The sequence below is a fragment of the Schistocerca serialis genome, chromosome 3 (genome assembly GCF_023864345.2).
Source record: "Schistocerca serialis cubense isolate TAMUIC-IGC-003099 chromosome 3, iqSchSeri2.2, whole genome shotgun sequence".
In the NCBI taxonomy this organism is placed as follows: Eukaryota; Metazoa; Arthropoda; class Insecta; order Orthoptera; family Acrididae; genus Schistocerca; species Schistocerca serialis.
Window position 1 is genome coordinate 251,048,482 of NC_064640.1, and position 24,548 is coordinate 251,073,029.

General features: G+C 39.9%; 1 protein-coding gene across 4 annotated transcripts in view; it reads right to left on the bottom strand.

The window, feature by feature from the left end:
- Window positions 1-24,548, bottom strand: part of LOC126469999 (CLIP-associating protein 1-A-like) — a 237,178-nt gene that overhangs the window by 168,536 nt on the left and 44,094 nt on the right. For 3 of the 4 annotated variants that reach the window (XM_050097462.1, XM_050097461.1, XM_050097459.1), the window contains exons 8-10: window positions 10,031-10,077; window positions 2,225-2,297; window positions 742-810 (exon numbers count right to left, since the gene is read on the bottom strand). In XM_050097462.1, coding sequence (XP_049953419.1) covers window positions 742-810; window positions 2,225-2,297; window positions 10,031-10,077 — 189 coding nt within the window. The remainder of the gene's footprint in view (window positions 1-741; window positions 811-2,224; window positions 2,298-10,030; window positions 10,078-24,548) is intronic. The other variant, XM_050097463.1, reaches the window with a different exon arrangement.

The window sequence follows — 24,548 nt, forward strand, 5'->3', positions numbered from 1 at the left end:
CATATATATTTCAGACCATAATTTAAAGTACGCATATTTGTTGACTACAAATACAGATAACTCTGACCATTGACTTTTTAAATATTTATTTATTTCCTCAAACTACTTTTTGAGACTAATGAGGAATGCACAAGTTGTGTATCTATTTTCGTAGCATGATGCTGGATACTGGCTTGCGGCAGTATGGGCAGTGATGTACTTAATATCGACCTGGAAGTTTCCATTTTAATTACATACTGACCACACAATTAACTTTATACTGCAAACAGTGGCTGTCATATAAATCTACCAGTATCGGTTGTACAACTACTATACGGAAATGAACATATATATTAAAAGACACTGGTCACAGTTACCTGTATTTATTTTAAAATAACACAGTAATTTTTTCTAAAATGTCCATAAATGACAAATGTAATCTTAATATGCCTCATAAATGTTTCTACACTTGCAACTGGGTAAAATCACTGTCGTTTTAATATGAAATAACTTGTATGATTTCAAAATAATGGAAGTGATGCACACTACTTTACATTTAATATCTTGTACAGTTATTCACATTTGTTACACCTTGCATACATCCACAGACAGTAAACAGTACACAGTACACAATAGTGATGAGAAATGTGAATAACATTAATTCTACACTAATCAAGCCTACTCACTTGAGACTACATGAACTATATACATTGTGGCAAAGGTGTTCACAATGGGGGGGGGGGGCGGGGAAAAAAATCGTACCTGGTGCAGATGACGCAGTAACCAATTGACGTTTAAAGGAGGCCGAACGCCTGGTTTTAGATCCCGGCCCTTTCGTTAACATGCAAAGCAGAACAGACACCATATTAAGGAAGTGAGTATGGGTCACATCAACAATTGCAAGACAATAATTCAGAAGATGATACATTATACAGCTCAAAAAGGAAAGTTTATTCAGAATTGTGATTAGCCTACATACGAAGATAAGTAAAGCTAATGATGATGGTTAAGCAAGCAAACATGCAGACAGATATACAAGCAAGCAGCAATGTCACTGGATGATAGAGTGTAAAATATCCACATCAAACCACACACAGCAGAATTTGAAATATCTGTGAGTTTCACATAAAAATATGTTAGAAAGCGTTTAGGATACAGAATCCATTTTGTAAATTATTGTGATACACCAGTAACAATACATTACCTGGAAACTTCACCACCATCCAATCTTAAACCAGTTTAATGTTCTTTTTAATATTTAAATTGTATTAATGTGAACACATTAAGCTAGACTGTGTTACAAGGATAATCCCCCCCCCCCCCCCCACGCACACACACACTTCCACCTTTTAGACACATGTATATTCAGTGAGCAGTACATACAGTGCACTCACATAAATACGTTTAAATTATCAGGACAACAGTACATTAGTTTTTACACGTGGTAACAGAAAATATCTGCAGTGACAACGGCATTTAATCATAAATGTCAGCTTTTTATAAAAAGTTCAAGTTATTTCATCAATTTCACTAGCATGAAAACTGTCTCTGAAGAAAGTATTCAGTACGGATCCTAAAAGCTCAGTGACATTAGTGTTGGAAAATAGTAGACACACCAAACCAAAATGTAATGTCATATCTGCAACAGAACAAAGAACTCAACTCCATTAAATGACGTCCATTTCTTCTCAATATTATCAATCCTGCAAATCTAAGGCAAAGCATTCATTCCATTCCCTCAAAGTATTTTCTTTTATATATATTATTTAAATGCAAGGACTGATTTCTCTCATTACTGTGAGCTTCACACTGTAAAGGAGAAATAGCATGCTGTCCTTGTAATCAACAAATTTAAAAAAATGCCCAAACTGAAAATTATGAGTGTGCCAAAATTTCAGCATCTATCTAATATAGAACCAGAAAAATCCAGTAAAAATTAAATATAAATTACTCATGAAATAACATGCACCTGTTTGCTCATTCACAATACCTATTCAAGTAACGTGTCATCCACGTACAGCCTCGCAAAAGATGAGTAATATAGGAACATAAATTTATTATTGATGACAAAAAAGGTAGTTGCGGCAAGATCCATTTCCTGCAGTGTAGTCTTTTTGTCTACAGACAAAACATATCAGTGCTCATATTACAGATCATCATATAAAATATAGTAGATAAAATATTTTTTCCCACACGAAGGAAATGAACATGCCAGCAATGAATTAGTAACAAATTTGTTTCTTACCTGGTGAAGTTGCTTTGCCTACTCCAGAGTGCTTCCTCGAAAAACTTGCAGATCGCTGTCTTCCAGATTTCGGCTGAAAATCACACACATTACCAATGAAATGATTGCATTCAACTAAAACACGTATTATATAACAGTAACATCAATTTTCATTCATGTGTCAGATGAAATGTTTAAAATGACACCATTAACTGGAGGTCCAGAAATACAGTTCGAAAGTAGAGATAAAAATTGCTCAGCAATTTAAAACTGTTCTTCTCTTACTATCAGCAAAATGCTCACGAAATTTGTAAATTTTTCCCACAGTCAACAGCACTGGTGTGTTCTACGGGTTGCTTCCAAAAGTTGTGGATTCTACTGATGACAATGACAATTAATAACACTACATAAGTATAACAGAGAAAAAATAGTCACCCTCAAGTGATATTACACTTATACCGTGTAATGTGATGTCTAAACTCTCAATGGTCTCAATTCGCAATGAAGAAAGTCCACAGTTTCTTCAGGAATGTCATAACCAGCTGAAGCCACTCAATGATTAGATCCTGTACAGAAACCAAATTCAGGAGATATTGATAGCTATGTCTGACATGATGTTCCAGATGGTTCCAGCATTTCATGGGTCAGCTGAGGTGCAAGAGGGCGCCTGAGTGAGTAATACAAATTTGTGGGCTCAGGTCACCGTATGAGTAACACCAAAACATCACTGAACCATTTTCAGCCTGAACTACAGCCTCAGCACACTGTGAGTTAAACATACCAATGGGCCATTGGTGTTCCCAATGTCCTGAATGAGAGAAAAATCATGTCTCGTCAGACCACAGTACGTGCCTCAGCCAGATACTATGCAGTTTCTGTGTTGTTTGGCCATCTGAAGAAGTGATGTTTCATGAGCTACTGTGAGCAATGGCCTTTTGTGAGATGTCCGATACCCAAGTGCTCACTGCATTTTATTCCTCTCCCAATGTTTGCTAGGAAATGGCTGACATTGACCTGCACTTAGTGACAGTAACAATACTAGGTGATAAAAATCAATAAAAACAGTCTCGATCACATTTTCGGATTTTTTATTTGTTGGAAAGTGGTTTCGACCTTTTCCTCACACCATCTTCATGCTTACACCTCCTTTATGGCTGCTGGTGGCAGCAGTCACTGCAGTGACAACAATACTTCTACGGATCTTGCTCTGTCTGCTGCCACCAGCAGCCATAATGGCGGTGTAAGCCAGAAGATGGTCCAAGGAAAGGGCCAAAACAGGTTGGCAACAAATAAAAAATAAGAAAATGTGATCGAGACTGTTTTTATCGATTTTTAACATTTCATACTGATCACTGTGCTCCAGTCAAGAACCATTTCTACAATTGTAAATGCCAGATGTGTATGAAACAGATTATTGTTGACAATGCATGACACTCGTATTCAGTCCTGTCCATTATGTCAGTGGTGCATGGTTACACAACTGCCTGGCACCATTTCTACAACATTTACAGCACTCCAAAGAGCTCTAACATGTCATTTTAAGAGGGTGATTAACATTTAGTGAGTTTATTAACAATATTATTATTATTATTTTAATAACATGTTTTGGGTTATTACACGAGTTAAAAATCCATTTTTCTACACAGTATTTCTGGACAAGTCTTTATCTTCAAGTGTTACAAATCAGTGCTTTTGTGTGTGCTCACTATTTGATCTTATAGACTGAGTTTTTGATAGTGACCGCCCCCCACCCCCACACTTACAGCAGAATTTGACTCCTCAATGTCTGTCTACACTCTTTTACACCTTTTTTTTTATCATATTACCTCCCACTACTGCATGAAATGTATATGTCCTACATGTCCTCTGGCTCTGATGAATGAGTGCTAAACCCCAAGCCTTGCTTGCACTGAAATCCCATTTGTGTTTTTCTATGTCCTTGTATCAGCAGACTCCTTACTTCCACTGTCCTGTAAACTTCAAGCTTGCTTCACGATGTTTGTCCTGCCCTATTTTGTTTCATTATGATACACTAGCAGCATTTAGTGACACCTTCATTACTTCCCAGTTTCAGTCAAGTATGTCAATGATTTTCTTGTAAACCACCTTAACTCTTTTGATTGTTTCAGATACGGCATCCCACATCAGTGTGGCATATTTCTCAGTCTTTTTTCATAGGTTCAGTTCATTTTGGCTGCAACATTCACTTGATTTGTTGATCTAAATAACCATTACATTAGAAAATTACTTGAAAGTATTGTAGTGTTTTGACAAGGCTCTTTTCAGAATTAATTTTCACTCTGCAGTAGTGTGTATGCTGATTTGAAACTTCCTCACTGTGCCTGACCGGAACTTGAAACTGGGACCTTCGCCTTTCACAGGCAACTACTCTACCAGTTGAGCACAACTCACAACCTGACCTCACACCCTTACTTCTGCCAGTAGCTTATCACCTACCCTCAAAACTTCACTTAAGACTCTCCATGTATAACTGTAAGCAAGTACCCTGGATGAGAGTGCACAGCAGGTCATTTCTTTGTGAAGGGTCATTACAGTTCAAATTGTGGAGTAGGGGTTGGAGAGTGTGGATTTTCTATACACATTGCTAAATCTACCCTTTACACCCCTTATCTGTTATGCATTCAAGGAAGTCTGCTCTTTAAGTACTCATATTCTGAACCATGTTATAGAAATTATACTCTCTACAATCCTGTAATATTATTTTAAATATTTCGCATTCTCCTAACATCAGATGGTTTCTACTACCGTACACTTCTGGTAATTAGCTATGTTTACTATGTTCCTAAAGATCTCAGAAAAACTGTCATATCTGCTTGTCAAAACTGCATGATAAGACAATGCATAACAATTCTGTGATCATCATTTGGTCTAGTAAAGTTGTTGTTCAATGGTTGTGTTATTTATGAAGAATTATTGAGACATTCGGAGACTTTTCAATGACTTTTCTCCTCATTAAAATCCGTTCTACTTTGGAAAAAGTTTCCTTCTAACTTATTACATTTTATCCAACACCATACTATCTTATCATAGTGCTCAAAAATTTTAAACAATTCAGGCATTCATCTTGTGGAAGAGTATCATTTTCTGCACCACATGGGGTATACTTTGCTCAATCTCTTAGAAAATTTATCTAATAAAGAACTGTAATATGGGCCTGTAATCAATTTTTCCCCTTTCCAAAAATAGTTCAAATGGCTCTGAGCACTATGGGACTCAACATCTGAGGTCATCAGTCCCCTAGAACTTAGAGCTACTTAAACCTAACTAACCTAAGGACATCACACACATCCATTCCCAAGGCAGGATTCAAACCTGCGACCGTAGCAGTCACGCGGTTCCGGACTGAAGTGCCTAGAACCGCGCGGCCACCGCGGCCGGCTTCCCCTTTCCAGAGAGCTGATAAATATGCTATGCAACTCTCAAAAAGGCATCATCATTACTTTTCACATCATACAACAGAACTACCAACAGTAAGTGGGAATTCACTACAGGAACTCTACTGCAATAACTGTTACTAGCACTCAAATTACAATTAAATTCCCTACATATCATAAACCAAAATGAAGGCTGAAGCTGTTCTCTATTTGACAGTTAGTTTCCTCATCACAGTGTTTAATTATGAATAGTCCTATTGGAGTTGGTTGCCTTCTTCCAACCAGTGAAGTGACTTACCCAACTAGTTATAAAGAGACATGCAGTTTAAGTGGACTCCAAACCAGAGTGCAACTTAGTGTTTTGCACATACATAAAGCATTGATAAAGGTGAAATGTAACACTAAATTACTGTAGTAGTATCAAAACCAACCAGGGATTGCATTCCTAACCTTTGGATTTGCAATGTTTCACTCACCCATCTATTCACATGTCAACCATTATACAACATCATAAAAATTCACAAAAATTAGCCTTGAGTTTATCTATACAATGGCGATACATGGTCACACTTCTAATAAACTGTGAGCATCAACAGGCCCAACATATTGCCAGTTTTATTATGCCCAATGGTTTGTTTTCCCCATGGACCATCTGCTGAAAGAATAAGAAAATAAAATATGATATTTGTGCAATATGTGTAAAAATGATGATGTAGATGTCCACGTAATGTATGTGCTACACATATCCTGCAGCACAGTGATTTAAAAAGAGCTGTGTGCAATCCACAGTTCACTGGTTCCTCCCCCCCCCTTGACCCCAACACATTTTGTATACCACTACTATCCTATCTATAGAACATTTAATGCATTTTCATTCTGTTTTACCTAACTTGCCTTGGAATCAAAATAAGTCATTGTCAATGAATTTCAATAAAGAGCCCTGACTTGAGAAAAAATTAACAACAACCTATAATACAGCATAGTGCCATCTTCAACATCGAAGGAAAGGATGGATCCTAATTGAGATTCATTCAAATAAATCTAAAATTGGTGGCCGATGGGATTTTATACAAATCATTGTGACATGCCAGAGGAGGTGCTATTGGGTCCCTAACTAGTTCGAGTACAGCCATATCTTGCAATTGTGGGGAGGGAAAACGTGTTATTTTACCCCCAAGCTACTCTGGCTAATTTGAACATATCCAGCAGTGTAAGTGGGATCTTTCTGGAAGGTATAATCCCCTTCTGGGAATCATTTCTGTGCCTCTGAATGAACAAAGTTACCACAGAATTTATGAGACACCTTTTCCAAAAGTGAAGCACTGAAACAATATTTTGTGGCTAATTCAATGTTACTGAGAGTGTGGTCCATGTCTAACCCACTTCAAGCTGTTCAAAGATTCTGCCCTGAAAAACAAGAGTCCAAATGGTGTCTTTGTGACATTACATTACTTGACACAAAAGATTATACTCTTCTCACAATGAATAGCAAGTGCAACTGAGATAATACAAATCTAAGGCACTGTTTCTCATTATCCCTGAATTGTGTAGCTATTCAGAATTGCCAGTACTCTGTTACTACATAGGTAATACAACTGTTGTTTATCGGGAAACCTTCAGTCATTTACAGTAGGTGCTACAGCATTCTCTGTCCATTGTCTTCTTTTCCCGAAATATATTTAATTTTTGGACACTAGTGTAATACAAAGAAAGTATGAAGAAAAATACATACATGTTAGCAAGCACTGGACATAATTCATGTGACTTGTGGCTACATCTATACCATATGTAGCTCAGGTGCAGTGACTCACTGGCGAAACGACAAGAAACAAAAGTGAATTTTTCATGAAAGAGTTCTTCTTCTCACACACCATACTTCATCACATGCATGCAGTATACACTGAGGTGACAAAAGTCCTGGGACAGTTATAAGCGCGCGCGCGCACACACACACACACACACACACACACACACACACACAGACACAGACACAGACGGTGGTAGCATTGCATATACAACATGTAAAAGGGCAGTGCACTGGCGGGGCTGTCATTTGTACTCAGGTGATTCATGTGAAAAGGTTTCGGATGTGATTATGGCCACACGAAGGGAATTAACAGACATGGAACACGTAATGGTAGTTGAAGTTCGATGCATGAGGCGTTCAGTCTCAGAAATGGTTAGGGAGTTCAATATTCCAAGACCTACAATGTCAAGAGTGTAACGAGAATATCAAATTTCAGGCATTACCTCTCACCATAGACAATGTAGTGGCTGCCAGCATTCACTTAATGACCGAGAGCAGCTGCGTCTGCATACAGTTGTCAGTGCTAACAAACAAGCAACACTGTGTGAAATAACCATGGAAATCAATGTGGGATGTATGATGAACGTTAGGACAGTGCGGCAAGATGTGGCATTAATGGGCTATGGCAGCAGATGACTGACATGTGTGCCTTTGCTAGCAGCACATCAAGCTGCAGCACTTTTCCTGGGCTTGTGACCTATCAGTTGGACCACAGACGACTTGAAAACCATGGCCTGGTCAGATGAGTCCCAATTTCAGTTGGTAAGAGTTGATGGTAGCGTCTGAGTGTGATGCAGAGTCTGTGAAGCCATGAACCCATGTTGTCAACAAGGCACTGTGCAAGGTACTGTTGGCTCCATAACGGTGTGGGCTGTGTTTACAGGGAACAGACTGGGCCCTCTGGTCCTACTGAACCAATCATTCACTGGAAATGCTATGTTCGGCTACTTGGAGACTATTTGCAGCCATTCATGGATTTCTTGTTCTGAAACAGCAATGCACAATGTCACCGGGCCACTATTGTTCACAACTGATTTGAAGAACATTCTGGACAATTCAAACGAATAATTTGGCCACACAGATTGCCCACCATGAATTCCATCAAACATTTACAGGCCATAATCAAAAGGTTGGTACACAAAATTCTATACTGGCAACATTTTCGCAGTTATGGACAGCTATGGGGGGCAGCGTGGCTGAATATTTCTGCAGGGGCTTCCAATGCTTTCTTGAGTCCATGTCATGTCAAGTTTCTGCACTACACCAGGCAAAAGCAGGTCTGCCATGATATTAGGAGATATCCCATGACTTTTGTCACCTCAGTATATTACCAACAACTGAGGTGGTGAGACGAAGAAACAATTGTGCTGACAGATTAATCAGTGTTACCAAAGGAAAGGATTATTGGTCAGAAGAGTTGTGTAAATTTTTAAATCAATGATCACTGATGACTGTGCACACTGAGAATGGCACAATAAAACACAATACTACAATTAAAGGCAGTGTAGGCACGTATGTCACATAGGTAGCACAAACCACCTGAGAACACTGAAGTGTGTCAGAACAACTGATACAGTTACAGGCACTGCTTGGTGTCCTTTTCTGCAAAGAGACTGGTCTGTTCGCCACCTAATTTTTCCAGCTTCCTTTGTCCTAGATACTAAAGTTCTAATTCAAATTGTTAAACCATAAAAGACACACATTTATTCCAAGCTTTGTGGTTGGCAACTCCAATAGATGTGCGTTTAGCACCCAATGCCCAGTTACGCAGTTTGTTGACCATTTACAATGCTGCATTCTATTCCATTTCATCATTACAGAGCCTTTCTACTGACAATGGTAGTGTCCCTCCTCCTAGAGTGCTCTGGTATTATGTTCCAGCAGAATAATGACTGATATCATGTCACTCCAACTGTCTAAGACAGACCTTTTGATCAGCAGATGCCGCTCCTTCCTTATTGATGACATTCACTTGATAGATGTCCCCCATATGACAGAATCAGTCTCCACACATGACCTATGGAATCACATCATAGCAACTTGGAAGTCACAGGACAACAAGGGAGCATACATATTTTAAAATCCCATGATACCCTATGAAAAACTTCTTGTTGCTACAACAGGTTCAATAACAACCAGTTCTCTTGGTAAAAATTTGTGAAGTAGTGATGAAAATAAATGTCTTGTCATTAACAATCTGTATATTAAATGATTTTTTACTGGTTCCATTATTCTAAAGCAACACTTTTCTTTAACAGCTGTGGAATTTATAAGTGAACTAGTTAGCCAGCACAGGTTGGGGCGCAGGGTACCCAAGTAATGAAAATTTAGAATGAGATAATTTTTCCCACGGGATTTGCAGTTCAACCGGCAATCGAATAGTTTTGCATACAAATGAACACAGACTTTAAAACATAGCCAAATAAAGTTATCAGCAGGCAGATAGAAACATCAGGTTAAATCCACTCAATCCTTAACTGAGCAACTTCAGTGTAAATCACTGACAAAAAAGCACATGAGTTGGAACATTTCAGGAGAGAGGAAAAATACCTTGTTAACATTATTAGATTACTATATGTTGGAAGTTGGGAGTGAAACTTTTTGTAAAAAAATTGTTATACTTACGATAGCACCAGCATCTCCATCAGGTTCATCAAAGGACCTTGCAGAATCTGAAAAATGAATTTATTATCAGTCTAACAGTTGCAAAATTGTCAGCAGACTATCCCCCAATTTCTTTATTGTTAATAGCATTGTTTCTTATCACAAGCACGTGCCAAGGATCTAAGATACAGTCAAGTCCTCATTCAGCCTGTAGCTGAATCTACAACAGCAAATATTGTAAAATGCAATCCTCTAAACAGCAGCATAACAAGTTCAGTTGCAAACAAGCACCAATAAGAATCCCCCTCCTAGAACAGAAAGCCTAACATCAGCAGGTCAGAGCATCTTCTTTGCAGCAGTACGTACAATATAAGCACACTGTGAATTTCATCTGATGCTACTTTATCTTTCACAAAGAGTCACATCCTCCTATTGGCAATATTTTTTTCCAGATCAACAATGAGCTAATCATATTTAACACAGATGCCATACTGTGTCCATAAAACATTTCAACATTCACACATGGCCCAATAGGCATCTCAATGAAATCATTTGCTTGTCCTTTTGTGAATGGAGACTCCTCATAATACTCTGGACCATTTTATTTCCAGGGAACAACTGATGAATGGTCACTCACAACACTAATGGAATCAATGGAGAAATTCCACCACTAGTAATTCAATACACCCCAGAGACCCCAGAATTATATTATGTTCTGCACTGGACATAGTAAGCTTCTTTTCAATATGATCAGTGCTTTCATTTTAAAGTGCTCATATACACACATCAAAAAAAGTTTTTAATGGGCTCGGTTCTGAGAGTTCCAGAACCTGTACAGAAAATTGGAATAGAGATCAACAGAAACATCATTTCCGCCATTTTTAGTGCTCATGAGAACCACACGTTGCATGTTGTACCACCATACAGGAAGACCTTCAGAGGAGATGGTCCAGATTGCTGTACACACTGGCACCTGTAATACCCAGCATCAAATCCTTTTGCATTGATGCATGTCTGTATTCATCATGGTATACTATCCACTAGTTCATAAAGGCACTGTTCGTCCAGATTGTCCCACTCCTGAACAGCGATTCAGCATAGATCCCTCAGAGTTGTTGTTTGGTCATGTCGTCCATAAACAGCCCTTTTCAATCTATCACAGGCATGTTTGATAGGGTTCATGTCTGGAGAACATGCCGGCCACTCTAGTCAAGCGATGTCGTTATCCTGAAGGAAGTCATTCACAAGATGTGCATGATGGGGGCGCAAATTATCGTCCATGAAGACGAATGCCTCGCCAATATGCTGCCGATACAGTTGCACTGTCGGTTGAAGGATGGCACACACATATCGTACAACTATTATGGCGCCTTCCATGACCACCAGCAGCGTATGTCAGCCCCACATAATGCTATCCCGAAAAAACAGGGAACCTCCATCTTGCTGCACTCGCTGGACAGTGTGCCTAAGGCGTTCAGCCTGACCGGGTTGCCTCCAAACACATCTCTGATGATTTGATGATTGTCTGGTTGAAGGCATATGCGATACTCATTGGTGAAGAGAATGTGATGCCAATCCTGATCGGTCCATTCGGCATGTTGTTGGGCCCATCTGTACTGTGCTGCATGGGGTCATGGTTGCAAAGATGGACCTCACAATGGACGTCAGGAGTGAAGTTGCGCATCATGCAGCCTATTGCGTACAGTTTCAGTCATAACACAACGTACTGTGGCTGCAAGAAAGCATTATTCAACATGGCGGCGTTGCTGTCAGGGCTCCTCTGAGCCATCATCTGTAGGTAGCAGTCATCCACTGCAGTAGTAGCCCTTGGGCGGCCTGAGCAAGGCATGTCATCGACAGTTTCTGTCTCTCTGTATCTCCTCCACGTCCAAACAACACCGCTTTTATTCACTCCGGGATGCCTGAACACTTCCCTTGTCGAGAGCCCTTCCTGGCACAAAGTAACGATGTGGACACGATCAAACTGCAGTATTGACCGTCTAGGCATGGTTGAACTCCAGACAACACGAGCCGTGCACCTCCTTCCTGGTGGACTGACTGGAAATGATCGACTGTCTGACCCCCTCCGTCTAATAGGCACTGCTCATGCAAGGTTGTTCACATCTTTGGACAGGTTTAGTGACATCTCTGAACAGTCAAAGCGACTTTGTCTGTGATACGATATCCACAGTCAATGTCTATCTTCAGGAGTTCTGGGAACTGGTGTGATGCAAAACTTTCTTTGATGTGTGTATAACACAACACAAATAAGTATATAACACAAATAAGTTTAAGAAAGACATCTGCCATTGATAATTTACCACTTGCCAGTAAATTGGTAAATGCTGTCAGTCTCCTCGATAACCAGTTACTCAGATTGTGAGTTACCTGCATATAAATCCAAAACTGCCTTGGTCAAATTGCAAGAGATCTCACTGTTCTTGAATATTACAATATTATGAAAAGGAAAGTTTCTACTCACGTAGCAACTTTCCTTTTCATAATATTATTACATTCCATCCTGGATTTTCCATTGTTTGTTCTTGAATATTCGTGCATAAACACTCTAAAGGGCAGAATACAGATTCAATACTACACATAGAGCCGACAGAATGCAGCTAGCATTTTGTGTCATGAAGAATTGCTATTGCATGGTTAATGGCTAATGGCTCACACCATCTTGGCTAAGATACAAACAGGACTTCTCCGGAAAGTGAGTGAATTCATATTCAATTGAGAATATTGGACCTATCAACCTAATGACATACATGTGTCATCTTTAGATTATAGCAGTATATACATGTTCTGTCTAGTCTATTCCCAACCTGTCACTCAGTCACTCATGAACCATACCTCAGTCTTCATAGTCCTTGCAAGCACAGAAGGTCTCTCACTAAACCCGGGACCAAAAAAACTAGCAAAACATCAAAAGTGAAGGGGTCAGCTGTTTTCATCATCACATTAATACGTGAGAATAAGGAAACTGAAACTGATGTAAAGTCTCTTCTAAAGAAAATTATAAATAATAATACCTAGTCATATCTCCAGTCAGGTAAACTGACAAGCAATAGCAGTATGGTAGAATGTTGAAAAATCACCAGCAAACAAGGCTTATTCCAAAGCACTCCTCACCTACAAGAATATGATATGGTGTGATGGCAAAATAGATAATCAAATAATTATTTCACTGAGTAAACTGTTGTCCTGAGTAAAATGTACACCTCCAACTTTATATGGGGTGGTGGTGGTGGTGGTGGTGACTAACCTATGGAAATCATATACTTTTTCTCTCAATCAAAGACAAAACACTCATACAATGTCAGTGCAGGAAAGCCTCCGATATACTCTCCTCCCACGCAATATTATTATGATAGGTAATTACATAATCCAAAGAAATATCTGCAAAGATTAATGGTGTTCCTTGGTGGCACTCTGCAATGCACCCGATTCTCTTTATTCACATAGCCAGAGCTACTTGAAGACATTTAATCTTATGATGGCTTCAGAGGGAAACTTTAAATGTGCTAAGACAGGAAAGCTGTAATGTCCCTTGAGGACATAGGTAAAACGTTGATTTCTACAACATCTTAGGCACCTGAGCCATATCTGCTGGTAAGGCAGATTATAACCCTGAACAGAAAACATTTAGTTGTATACCTCAAAGGTGTTTAACGCAAAGTGTATAACTGTGACAATTCAAATGTACCAGCTGCTGGTACAACTATTAATACATTTGTATTTCTTGCCTCAGCAGCTTTCAGGTACATTTTCATTAAGGATATTCACTATTTTCTCAGTCACTGTAATTGTCAGTGTTTACTTTTTATGATATTCTGTGTGTGTGTGTGTGTGTGTGTGTGTGTGTGTGTGAGAGAGAGAGAGAGAGAGAGAGAGAGAGAGAGAGAGAGAGAGAGAGAGAATGTGCTAACTGCTCAGTCCTGTTTAAATGCCTTTTGACGACTCACTGCCTCTACAGTCAGTGAGCTGTTACTTTTGCTCCTTAAATTATTTACATTCTACTAGAGATTTTCATTGTCATATATATTTTTCTTCTTTCCAGACCAAAATGTTATTATGTTGCCTGTGGACAGACCACTACATTACACGACAGGCTACATGTGAAGGTTTGTATGTGAAGACTTTGTTGAAGGATGCAATCTGAAACTTATGAGAATTTTTACATTCTTGGTCATTTACACACTTCCGTGATACACATTATAGCTGTGTCTATCATCTACTGCTGCAACTTTCAACATTAAGCAACTATCAGGAACAGTGTAAGGGCTTCGGTTTCCAATTATAAATTTAATTACCCTCAAAGATGCTAGTTAACAAAAATAAAGAGAGCAATGTAGATAATGAACAATCGTGTGCACTGTTTACACTGTGTGGCACATTATCACTGCCACTTTCATCAGACTGTAGCAGAGAGGCAAGGGTTCTTACACAGCAGAATACAGTCATAAGCTTTAAGGGTGTAAATTCCAAAATAGGTTGCAAACGATCCTTTCTCACAACAGCAGCAACTTGAATGTCAACAGGGTGCTAAAACACACAAGCACTTCTTGCAAAACTGAGAATTAAGTTTGGCCTTACCCAATTTATTTCTCATCTGAAATGAAGAAATCAAACAAAGGCATTTTTTGTTCTTTGATTTAGCAGGGAGAATCTATACAATGTTTCTAAACAACCTTGACAAAGAGGAATATTGTGGTCACTATGTGATTTAAGAATGTGCCTCACTTTCTCAGTCTTTCCCTCACATTAATGCACAGACAACATTGGAGTCCTTTCATTCATTTATAACAAAACAGTCTTCAAACACAGTGAGCCGATTATGTAGTAGTTATTTTTTGTGGCTCACTTCTGGGACCTCGTCTGAGACGGTATATAGAGTCAAATAACACATCTATCAATATTCACATCTCACAGATGTGGTATGATTGAGAGGAGAAGCAGTGATCCCAAGAGGAACAGCAGAAGAATAGATTTATATGGAGAATGTAACATGGTTAACCTTGTCATTCAATATGTAATGAAGTGATACACAGGGTTAGTCTAAACTCTACCATGGTTGTCTGCTGAGTGTTTTTATATACGGAACCTTGTTAGAGAGTAATGAGCTATGCCTGTCATCCTAAAATCCTTAGTGACACCACTGTGTGCAGAATGCCTGCACACCAGTGCAAACACATTTAAAATAGAATGTATATTGTGTTAGTAAAATACAAAATGTTTCCTTTGACTCGGGGTTCATTCTGTTCACAAAACATGTTGTACAGCAAGTTACTGTCTTACATGGTTAAGACTCCCACGAGACTGAAAAAGCCAGCTCTGCATACGTAAACCAATCCATCTTGTATCACTACATATACACAACTAAAACTAATTAATAAACAAAACCCAAAACAACACTGATCAGTTCAAATTGAAATTTGGTAGTGAAGTGGAAATAACTGTTTTGTAAATAGCAAGTACCAAGAATCAATGGAAATATTTCTTTACAAACCAATACACATTCTACATCACATGTATCATTCTAAATCACATAAACTGTGTTCTGATAATCTCAGTATTTTATAAAGTTCTGACAGCTATGTGGCACATGATGTTATTTTTTAGCAATACAATAACCAACAAAAAGAACATAAGCTGTCCTAAAGCAACTGATTGGATGAAGAGTGATGAGTTATCATTACCGCCTTACGTGCCTTGCATCTCATTCTTACCAGTGGACTTTTCTCACACAACTGGGATATAAGGTACAAACACAAAAGCACAAGTATGTATTTTGCATTAACTGTCTCATTTCCTTCAAGCACATCCATCATACATTCCTATGATGTTTATATCAAAATTTTAAAGGATGAACCAAAACAAGAAAGCTGGAGATAAGATTTTTGAAAGTTGGGAACAGTAGGACTTTCATTCTATAGAACAGCTAACAAATGGCAGTATGAGGTGTAAATGTAATACACACAAGAGGAGTTGTGAAGATGGCTGCTCCATTGACGCTATGTGTAATGGAGACATTTTGTGTAGTTAAGGCATAAACCTGCTGAAACACATCACGGGATGTAATTGCCGCAACGTGATTCGTGCATGGTACACTCAGTCTACAAGCTGCAACACTTCTGTGGCAGAAATACCAGATACCGGAAGTGATCCAGACAGTAGTGATGCCAAGAACATACAAGTAAAAAAGTCAGAATATAGTAGCAAAGGAAATCATCACACATGGTGACAGTACAGTCCAAAAGCATGCTGCAATCTGAAGAAAGTATTGTATTAAATTCTTAAAAATCAAGTTTGGGTTGAAAAAAGTAAAACCTAAATTGTAACTATTTTCCCTAGTTTCTTGTATTTTCTAGTTATCTACAATGTGCAGGGCATTTTTAACTCAAAATAATTATGTAACAATCTAACATTTATTGACAACAATTTCTAATAAAATCTTATGTTCCTCAAATTTAGACATGTGCAATTGTTCCCTATGGTATATGCCCCATTAGTGAGATACACCTCCATTGCCCAGAAACTCATCACAGGCAAAAGGAAAAAGCTTCTAAACTAGATGAGTGCTTAAATTGTTGGCCACATCAGTACTTATTCCAAAACTGTATTTCACAATGAAGAGATTGTTTCTAAATGCCTTCACTTTTCTGAACAAATAAACTGCAGTATCAATTAATGTACTGATATACTTTTCAGTAAAATGTTTCATGCACTGCTGTTTCACTTTTTCTCGGTCATTTAATAAACACGAAATGTTGATATTCTCATAAACACGATATGTTGCTATTCTCATAAATAGGATGTGTTGCTATTCTCATAAACACTAAATGTTGCTTTTCTCAGTCCCGATTTCAGCTCTTTTCTTGTCTCATATATTCCTGGTTACTACGTTTTGAGTTACGCTGTTCATAGCTACTATAAATGTTGCACAGATTTGGTCCACTAACAATGTCACTAGATACTGAAAAGATTATTTGATTTCTTTGTTCATAGCAAATATACTCCAACCCCCATTAATGTTGGAAATAGTGATGTTAGTCATCAATTCTGTGAGGCCACAGAACAAGACTGTTGATGCAACCCCTCTCCCCGCAGTTTCTCTCATACAATGTTCCACTTATTAACCACAGTTAAGTCCAAATCCAAAAGCAGGATCATCAATGAAGTACAACACTTCACACTGAGAGCACATTGATTAGACACCAACACAAAGACAGATCAGAACTGCCTCCAGCATGGAGTACGTTCTTAGTTACATGAACATCAAATATTGTAGAATATGCATGGATTAAAAACATAAAAATTTTCAAGAACCTACTAGACATGATAGATAAATATTTGATAGTGATTGGAATTGAATTAGTGACCCACAGGACATCAGCTGGCAATGTTAACGTTTACTCCACACAGGATGCAGCACAGTTCATGGCATTGCTCCCTCTGCTGGAGAAACGGTGATCTGCTGTTTCAGAAGTTCTCACTGGAGCCAATAACAGCAACCTAGATCTAGATCTTATCACTAGTCCTCTGTATGGCAGCTCTGGAGGATCCTCAGTTTCAGATCACATTGTCACATCCTCTCCACTACGATAAGTGTCGAAGGTAATCTCTCCCATTGTCACTTTGTGATCTTCGAGTAGGCTTTCAGTTTCCTTAAACAATGAGCAACCATTGTTGATCTGTGCCTCAGAACTGTAGCAGCACTTCATACAAAAATATGGAGATGTCTCTGTACTTTTGTCTTCTTGATGAACGGTCATAACCCTGAACTTCGTACATGACATCTGGCAAGGGACGAAGGATATGATACCATATAAAGTAGCATTTTAGTAACATTTCCAACAGTCCCACCTTCCACACTAGCCTAAAAGTACATAGCAAGTTTCCCAGGATATACATCATGGCTGTTGCATGGTGTCATAGCTCTCTTCATCATTCCACAGGGCATCCAAGGACTGTATGGGAGCAAGCTGCCTTGCTTCTTTGGTCCTGGTAATGAAGCATTTCACAAAGTCATCCTGAGTATCACTAGTTAAAACAAGAACAGTATATCACTTGTCACTTAGGGAGCAGAAAGAATGGTGTGAAGCCTGTAGTGTCTTGCCTTGCTGTTTTATGTGCAAATGTCATTATGAGCAGTATCCTTATCTCAAGCTCTCTATTCATTGAGATCATATTTGCCAATGTCTTTTAAGTGGTAGGTAGTTCTCATCCTGTGATTCATGTTACAACATGAAATTACACTCCTGGAAATGGAAAAAAGAACACATTGACACCGGTGTGTCAGACCCACCATACTTCTTCCGGACACTGCGAGAGGGCTGTACAAGCAATGATCACACGCACGGCACAGCGGACACACCAGGAACCGCGGTGTTGGCCGTCGAATGGCGCTAGCTGCGCAGCATTTGTGCACCGCCGCCGTCAGTGTCAGCCAGTTTGCCGTGGCATACGGAGCTCCATCGCAGTCTTTAACACTGGTAGCATGCCGCGACAGCGTGGACGTGAACCGTACGTGCAGTTGACAGACTTTGAGTGAGGGCGTATAGTGGGCATGCGGGAGGCCAGGTGGACGTACCGCCGAATTGCTCAACACGTGGGGCGTGAGGTCTCCACAGTACATCGATGTTGTCGCCAGTGGTCGGCGGAAGGTGCATGTGCCCGTCGACCTGGGACCGGACCGCAGCGACACACGGATGCACGCCAAGACCGTAGGATCCTACGCAGTGCCGTAGGGGACCGCACCGCCACTTCCCAGCAAATTAGGGACACTGTTGCTCCTGGGGTATCGGCGAGGACCATTCGCAACCGTCTCCATGAAGCTGGGCTACGGTCCCGCACACCGTTAGGCCGTCTTCCGCTCACGCCCCAACATCGTGCAGCCCGCCTCCAGTGGTGTCGCGACAGGCGTGAATGGAGGGACGAATGGAGACGTGTCGTCTTCAGCGATGAGAGTCGCTTCTGCCTTGGTGCCAATGATGGTCGTATGCGTGTTTGGCGCCGTGCAGGTGAGCGCCACAATCAGGACTGCATACAACCGAGGCACACAGGGCCAACACCCGGCATCATGGTGTGGGGAGCGATCTCCTACTCTGGCCGTACACCACTGGTGATCGTCGAGGGGACACTCAATAGTGCACGGTACATCCAAACCGTCATCGAACCCATCGTTCTACCATTCCTAGACCGGCAAGGGAACTTGCTGTTCCAACAGGACAATGCACGTCCGCATGTATCCCGTGCCACCCAACGTGCTCTAGAAGGTGTAAGTCAACTACCCTGGCCAGCAAGATCTCCGGATCTGTCCCCCATTGAGCATGTTTGGGACTGGATGAAGCGTCGTCTCACGCGGTCTGCACGTCCAGCACGAACGCTGGTCCAACTGAGGCGCCAGGTGGAAATGGCATGGCAAGCCATTCCACAGGACTACATCCAGCATCTCTACGATCGTCTCCATGGGAGAATAGCAGCCCGCATTGCTGCGAAAGGTGGATATACACTGTACTAGTGCCAACATTGTGCATGCTCTGTTGCCTGTGTCTATGTGCCTGTGGTTCTGTCAGTGTGATCATGTGATGTATCTGACCCCAGGAATGTGTCAATAAAGTTTCCCCTTCCTGGGACAATGAATTCACGGTGTTCTTATTTCAATTTCCAGGAGTGTATTTCTTATACTAGTCTCGAGTGGAAAACTTACCCATGATCAGAGATCAAATCTGTGCTTTAAAATGATGTCTTTTACAAGGAACCTTGCAATTCCATGAGCTCTGGCAGTCAGCACAGCTTTCGTGACAGTATAGATGGTGAGGCAGTCAGTGCAAGACTATTATTCGTCATTTCCCCTTAAAAGACTTGGGGAACCTACCTAAGAGGTCGCTTCCAATCCGGTTGAATGGCGCTACTGTAGACAGAAATGATACCAGATCCCCTGGAGGTAACTGCAGCATTTGCTTCTGATGTTGGCATTCATGGAGTAGCTCACATAGTGCCTAATGGATCAGTAGAGAGCTGGCCAGTGATATCAGTATCTGATTCTGTTTAGAGTCTTCACGAATCCCTGGTGAATGGATGTTGGCGTGTCATGCAAATACTTCAAGCTAGCTGTCCATATATGAACTGGGATGAGAAGCAACAATTTCTGCTCCACTGGATCACAGTTCCTCTTATACAATGTTTCATTTACTAATTTGTGTCTCCTTTGGCACAGTCCTCTACCTTTGAGGTTTCTATAGTTAGCAAAGCTGGATCTTCCCCCTGTTCAACAGCAACATCACTTAATAGTAGTGATGACTGATATTTATCCATGCTGCTGCGTTGCTTCACAGGATTCCTTGACAGGCAGCTGGTGGACTTGTGTTTGCATCTGATTTTGTATACCACTGTGACATTACACTCCTGAAATAGTGCCCATCTCACCTGCTGACCCAATAAATCCTTCACACTCGTCACCCAGCATAGAGAATGCTGGTTCGTCACAATGATGAATTGTTTGTAAAATATATATGACCGGAACTTGCTGATGGTCCAAACAACTGCACAACACTCTTTATCAGTTGTAGAGCAGTTCCTTTTGGTCTTGGAGAGTACTCCATATGCATAGTCTATCATCTTTTCAGCACCTTACCGCATTTACACTAGAACTGTACCTATTCCATTAATGCTAGTGTTGGTGTGAAGTTATTCAGCCGGCGACACCCTATACAAGCACTGGCTAATTTGTTTCTGATCCCTGGTCTTGATGTAGTATTTTGCCATGTGCCATATGGTATTTCTTTTCTCCACTCTGGATCAGAAAACATCCAAACTTGACACACAATGGCTAACATTTGTCAACGTTGTTCCTCTGTTAGGCCAGATCCTATTGGTAGTTCAACAGCAGTGTCCTCCACTGCATAGTTTGTTAATAGCAGCAAAGCATGATTCTTTGTCAATGGTGCAGAGCTGAATATCATTGACTGGTTTGGCTGTTTCTTCGCACATACCTTTAGGGATGAGTTGTCACTACTTGTGACAATCAGTGATCCACCAACATTGTTCTTAACCACAGGCAAGGTTTATGACTGCCACTGGAATATAGGTTTCTTCTGTGAATCTGAGCAGCTGCTTGCAATCAACAAAAGCTTCACTGTTTAACTGAGGATATAAATTCACGACTGGAATTTATCCATTAATAATGGTGAGATAACAATGTCTTCAATGGCGAACAACCACCCAAGCAATCTTTGTTGTAGTTTCATCAATCTGGAGCTCTACATCTTTCAGAGTCAATGGCTGCTTGTGATGTCTGCAAGAAGTCTGATCCAGAGTAACATTATGAGGAGATTCTATTAAAACAACACTCAAAGGGTTGTGTTCCATTATTACATTACTAACAGTTATTATAGCAACAGAGGTTCCTGTCAGTTGGATGTATTTCCCATTTGTGGCCCTCAGCACAGTCACTTATGTATTAAGAAATACAATCATCTTTAGCTGTCAATTATAAGCAGTCACCATTATGAAAAAATAAGCCTGAGTCGACTAGTACCCAGATAGGCTGGCCGTTAATGACACCAATGAGATTTCCTGTCATCTTGGTAACGGTCAATCACAGAGGGTTTTCTCCGAGGTGGCCTCACCTCTGTAAGTGGTTGCCTTGCTTAAGTTTTCCTGAGGTCAGTGGCAAGACAAGCAGATGCCATCTCTGTACAGTGATGGGGAATGGCTATGACATGTTAAGGAGCAACCTCATCCAGAGTGTGGTGAAAAGGCTTCATCCCACAGGTTGACTGTAATCATCTGCAGCTGACTGGTGTGAATACGACTGTTGAGATGGTTGACGTCTTGTGACACAATGGTCATTGAACACTCATCATCTTTTCTCTGCAGTAGTGTACAAGTCTGTGGCATCCACAGTGGAAATACACTGGTCAGGAGTTTGTTGTACCTGCATTGGCTGGATGCTGGGTTGTTGTTTGATGGTTGCAGCATACACCTGAGTTTGCCGAGTTCACTCTTCACAGCAGTAACACATCACTTCCATAACATCCATACAATGTCATGTTCCATGAATGGACTTTTCATGATTATTCTGAAGGAAGTGTCATTGAAAGGAATGTTCACTTTACTTAACTTTTTTATTTACCTGGCAATCTTAAAGTTGACCTCGTCGTCTTACTTTCAGGATATAACTTTGGTCTCCAGGTTTGGCTGTACAATAAAATATACTATTCCCAGGTTTGTCAAGTTGATGGTTTGTTGGAGGTCAAATAAAGCAGTTTTTTCACTAAATCTTCTGTATTCAAAAATTCGTAGAAACTAGTTCACAAGAAGCTTTTCAAAAGGTTCCACAAGAGACTTTTTTCCACCAACAAATGTTGCTACTTTATACAACCATCTTTCCAGCACTCCATCATACAAGCACTCTTCCCACCAGATGCTAACAAGTAGCAGTACAGAGAAGACATCTGAGACAAAGAAATTTAAATGATTTACATCATTGTCAAAGATGTTGTTTCGATTACCTGGTTTATAATTTAACATATTTTGGTAACACAGATTTACAGATTTTAATACAAAAGCTTCAAACATCATTCAACAGTTCAGTATAAAATAATACATTTTAGTTAACACAGTTTTGTACGAATTTTTTTACTTATAAATGAAATTACTGATACCCACTGCTATCAATGTCTTAAGAATATGTATCAGGCTTGATTGCATCACTTGGCACATTTGATTGGCAGTGGAAATTGGTGCTAAAGATAGATACACCTCTTGCTCAGTGTTCCTTATTACCTCGTGACATATGGGATAGAAATTCATGGCTGCTATCTCTCGCTTACTCAGTCCGACAGTTCAGGTTGCACATAAACTGCTGTACCTCTTCTGTCACTACCTAAAATAGGAGTGAGCCGAGGTCATGGTGGTCTTCTGCAATGGCCATAGGGACTAAATTCAGGGGTTCATCATACCTCTTTCGTCCAGCTCTTTTCTGTAGCATTGTTTTGATGTGCTGACATCACTGGATGAATTCCTCTGTTGATGCAACATGCTTTACCAGGAAAACTTTGTACATAGCTTCTGCACATCTTTTCATAAAATATGATATTTCGTGGAGTTCTGTCATATTCCAGTTCACAATGTGACGTAGGTCCAAAACATGCTACATGTAGGACTACATAATTTTCCCATGAGACTGAACTCTGTTCATTTGTTGTTCTGGTACGCAGACTGACTGCAAATGTTTTCTTCAGTTCAGCCTGGAATTTGTCTAAGCTATCAAGTTTCTCCTCGTTGTTCTCGAACTACACCTGGACTGTATCTTCCACATAAAAGTACACACATGTGGCAAACACATCATGTCATCCCTCCTGTTGTATTTGGTAACTCAGTCGAATCTTTTCAACCGTTTCGTCAAGTCCTTACCAGCATCCCTGGAAGACACTGATAGAGGCTTGATGTGCAGGTGACTTACTGCTGTTTTGGAATTCAGTGTACAGATCTTAGGAACAATGTACTGCTTGTATTCCGATTCCTATCCATGCATGCAATGGGTTTTACATCGCCTAGTTATGGAGACAGTGATGTAGATGTTTTGAAATACCGGGTGTCTCCACCAAACAATGTCACATTGTAACCACAATCATGTCGAAATCCAAACACAGGGTTGTCAGTGAAGTACACATTTAGCATTGAAAGCACATTTATTATGGACACCACATACACACAGAACAGAGCTACCTCCTAAATAGACAGTGCTGCTACTCACACAAACACAAAATATTTGGGAACATGATAACATTACACACATAAGTAATTCTGAGACTCTTCTAGAAATCATAAATACTAAATAACAAATATTTGCTGGTGATTAGATTCGAACTGGTGATCCACAGCATAGCACACCACTCAGCAACACCAACTGCTACTCCACATTGCATGCAGGACAGTGCAGCGTTGTTATCAGTTTTGGTTTAATAAGACTGAGCTACAAACTCTTCTTTACCCAGCCTTAATCTGCCAACATGTAATCTATATCCTTTTACGCAAATGAACTATCATATGTGGAGCAAAGATGTGATTTATTTTTCTTAACCCAAATGAAGATGAATTTAACTACAGTTTCCACATCATCGTGACATACTCCTTCTCCTAATAACGGCAGAATTTTCCATTTACTACCAGCACTAGGTTTTGATAAAGGCATGCTCAACATAAAGGGCTAGAATAAATCAATAATCATTATGTAGAATACAACAATATAACCTCTCAATAAAAATTAATATTTTTCTTTATCACTAACATACTGCATATTCAACAACTACATCAATTAATAAGTGTAATATAAATAAAAACCAAACCAATCATACTAAATATGGAATATGATTGTCTTTCATACCCACTCTACTGACTACACTTTTTCTTCAGAGATTTTCATATTGCCATATTACTGAAAGAGGCACTGAAATTATTTCCAATTCAATGAAGAGTTGAAAAAGCAGTGCTTGAATGGATCCCATTCAATTCAGTGAAGAGTTGGAAA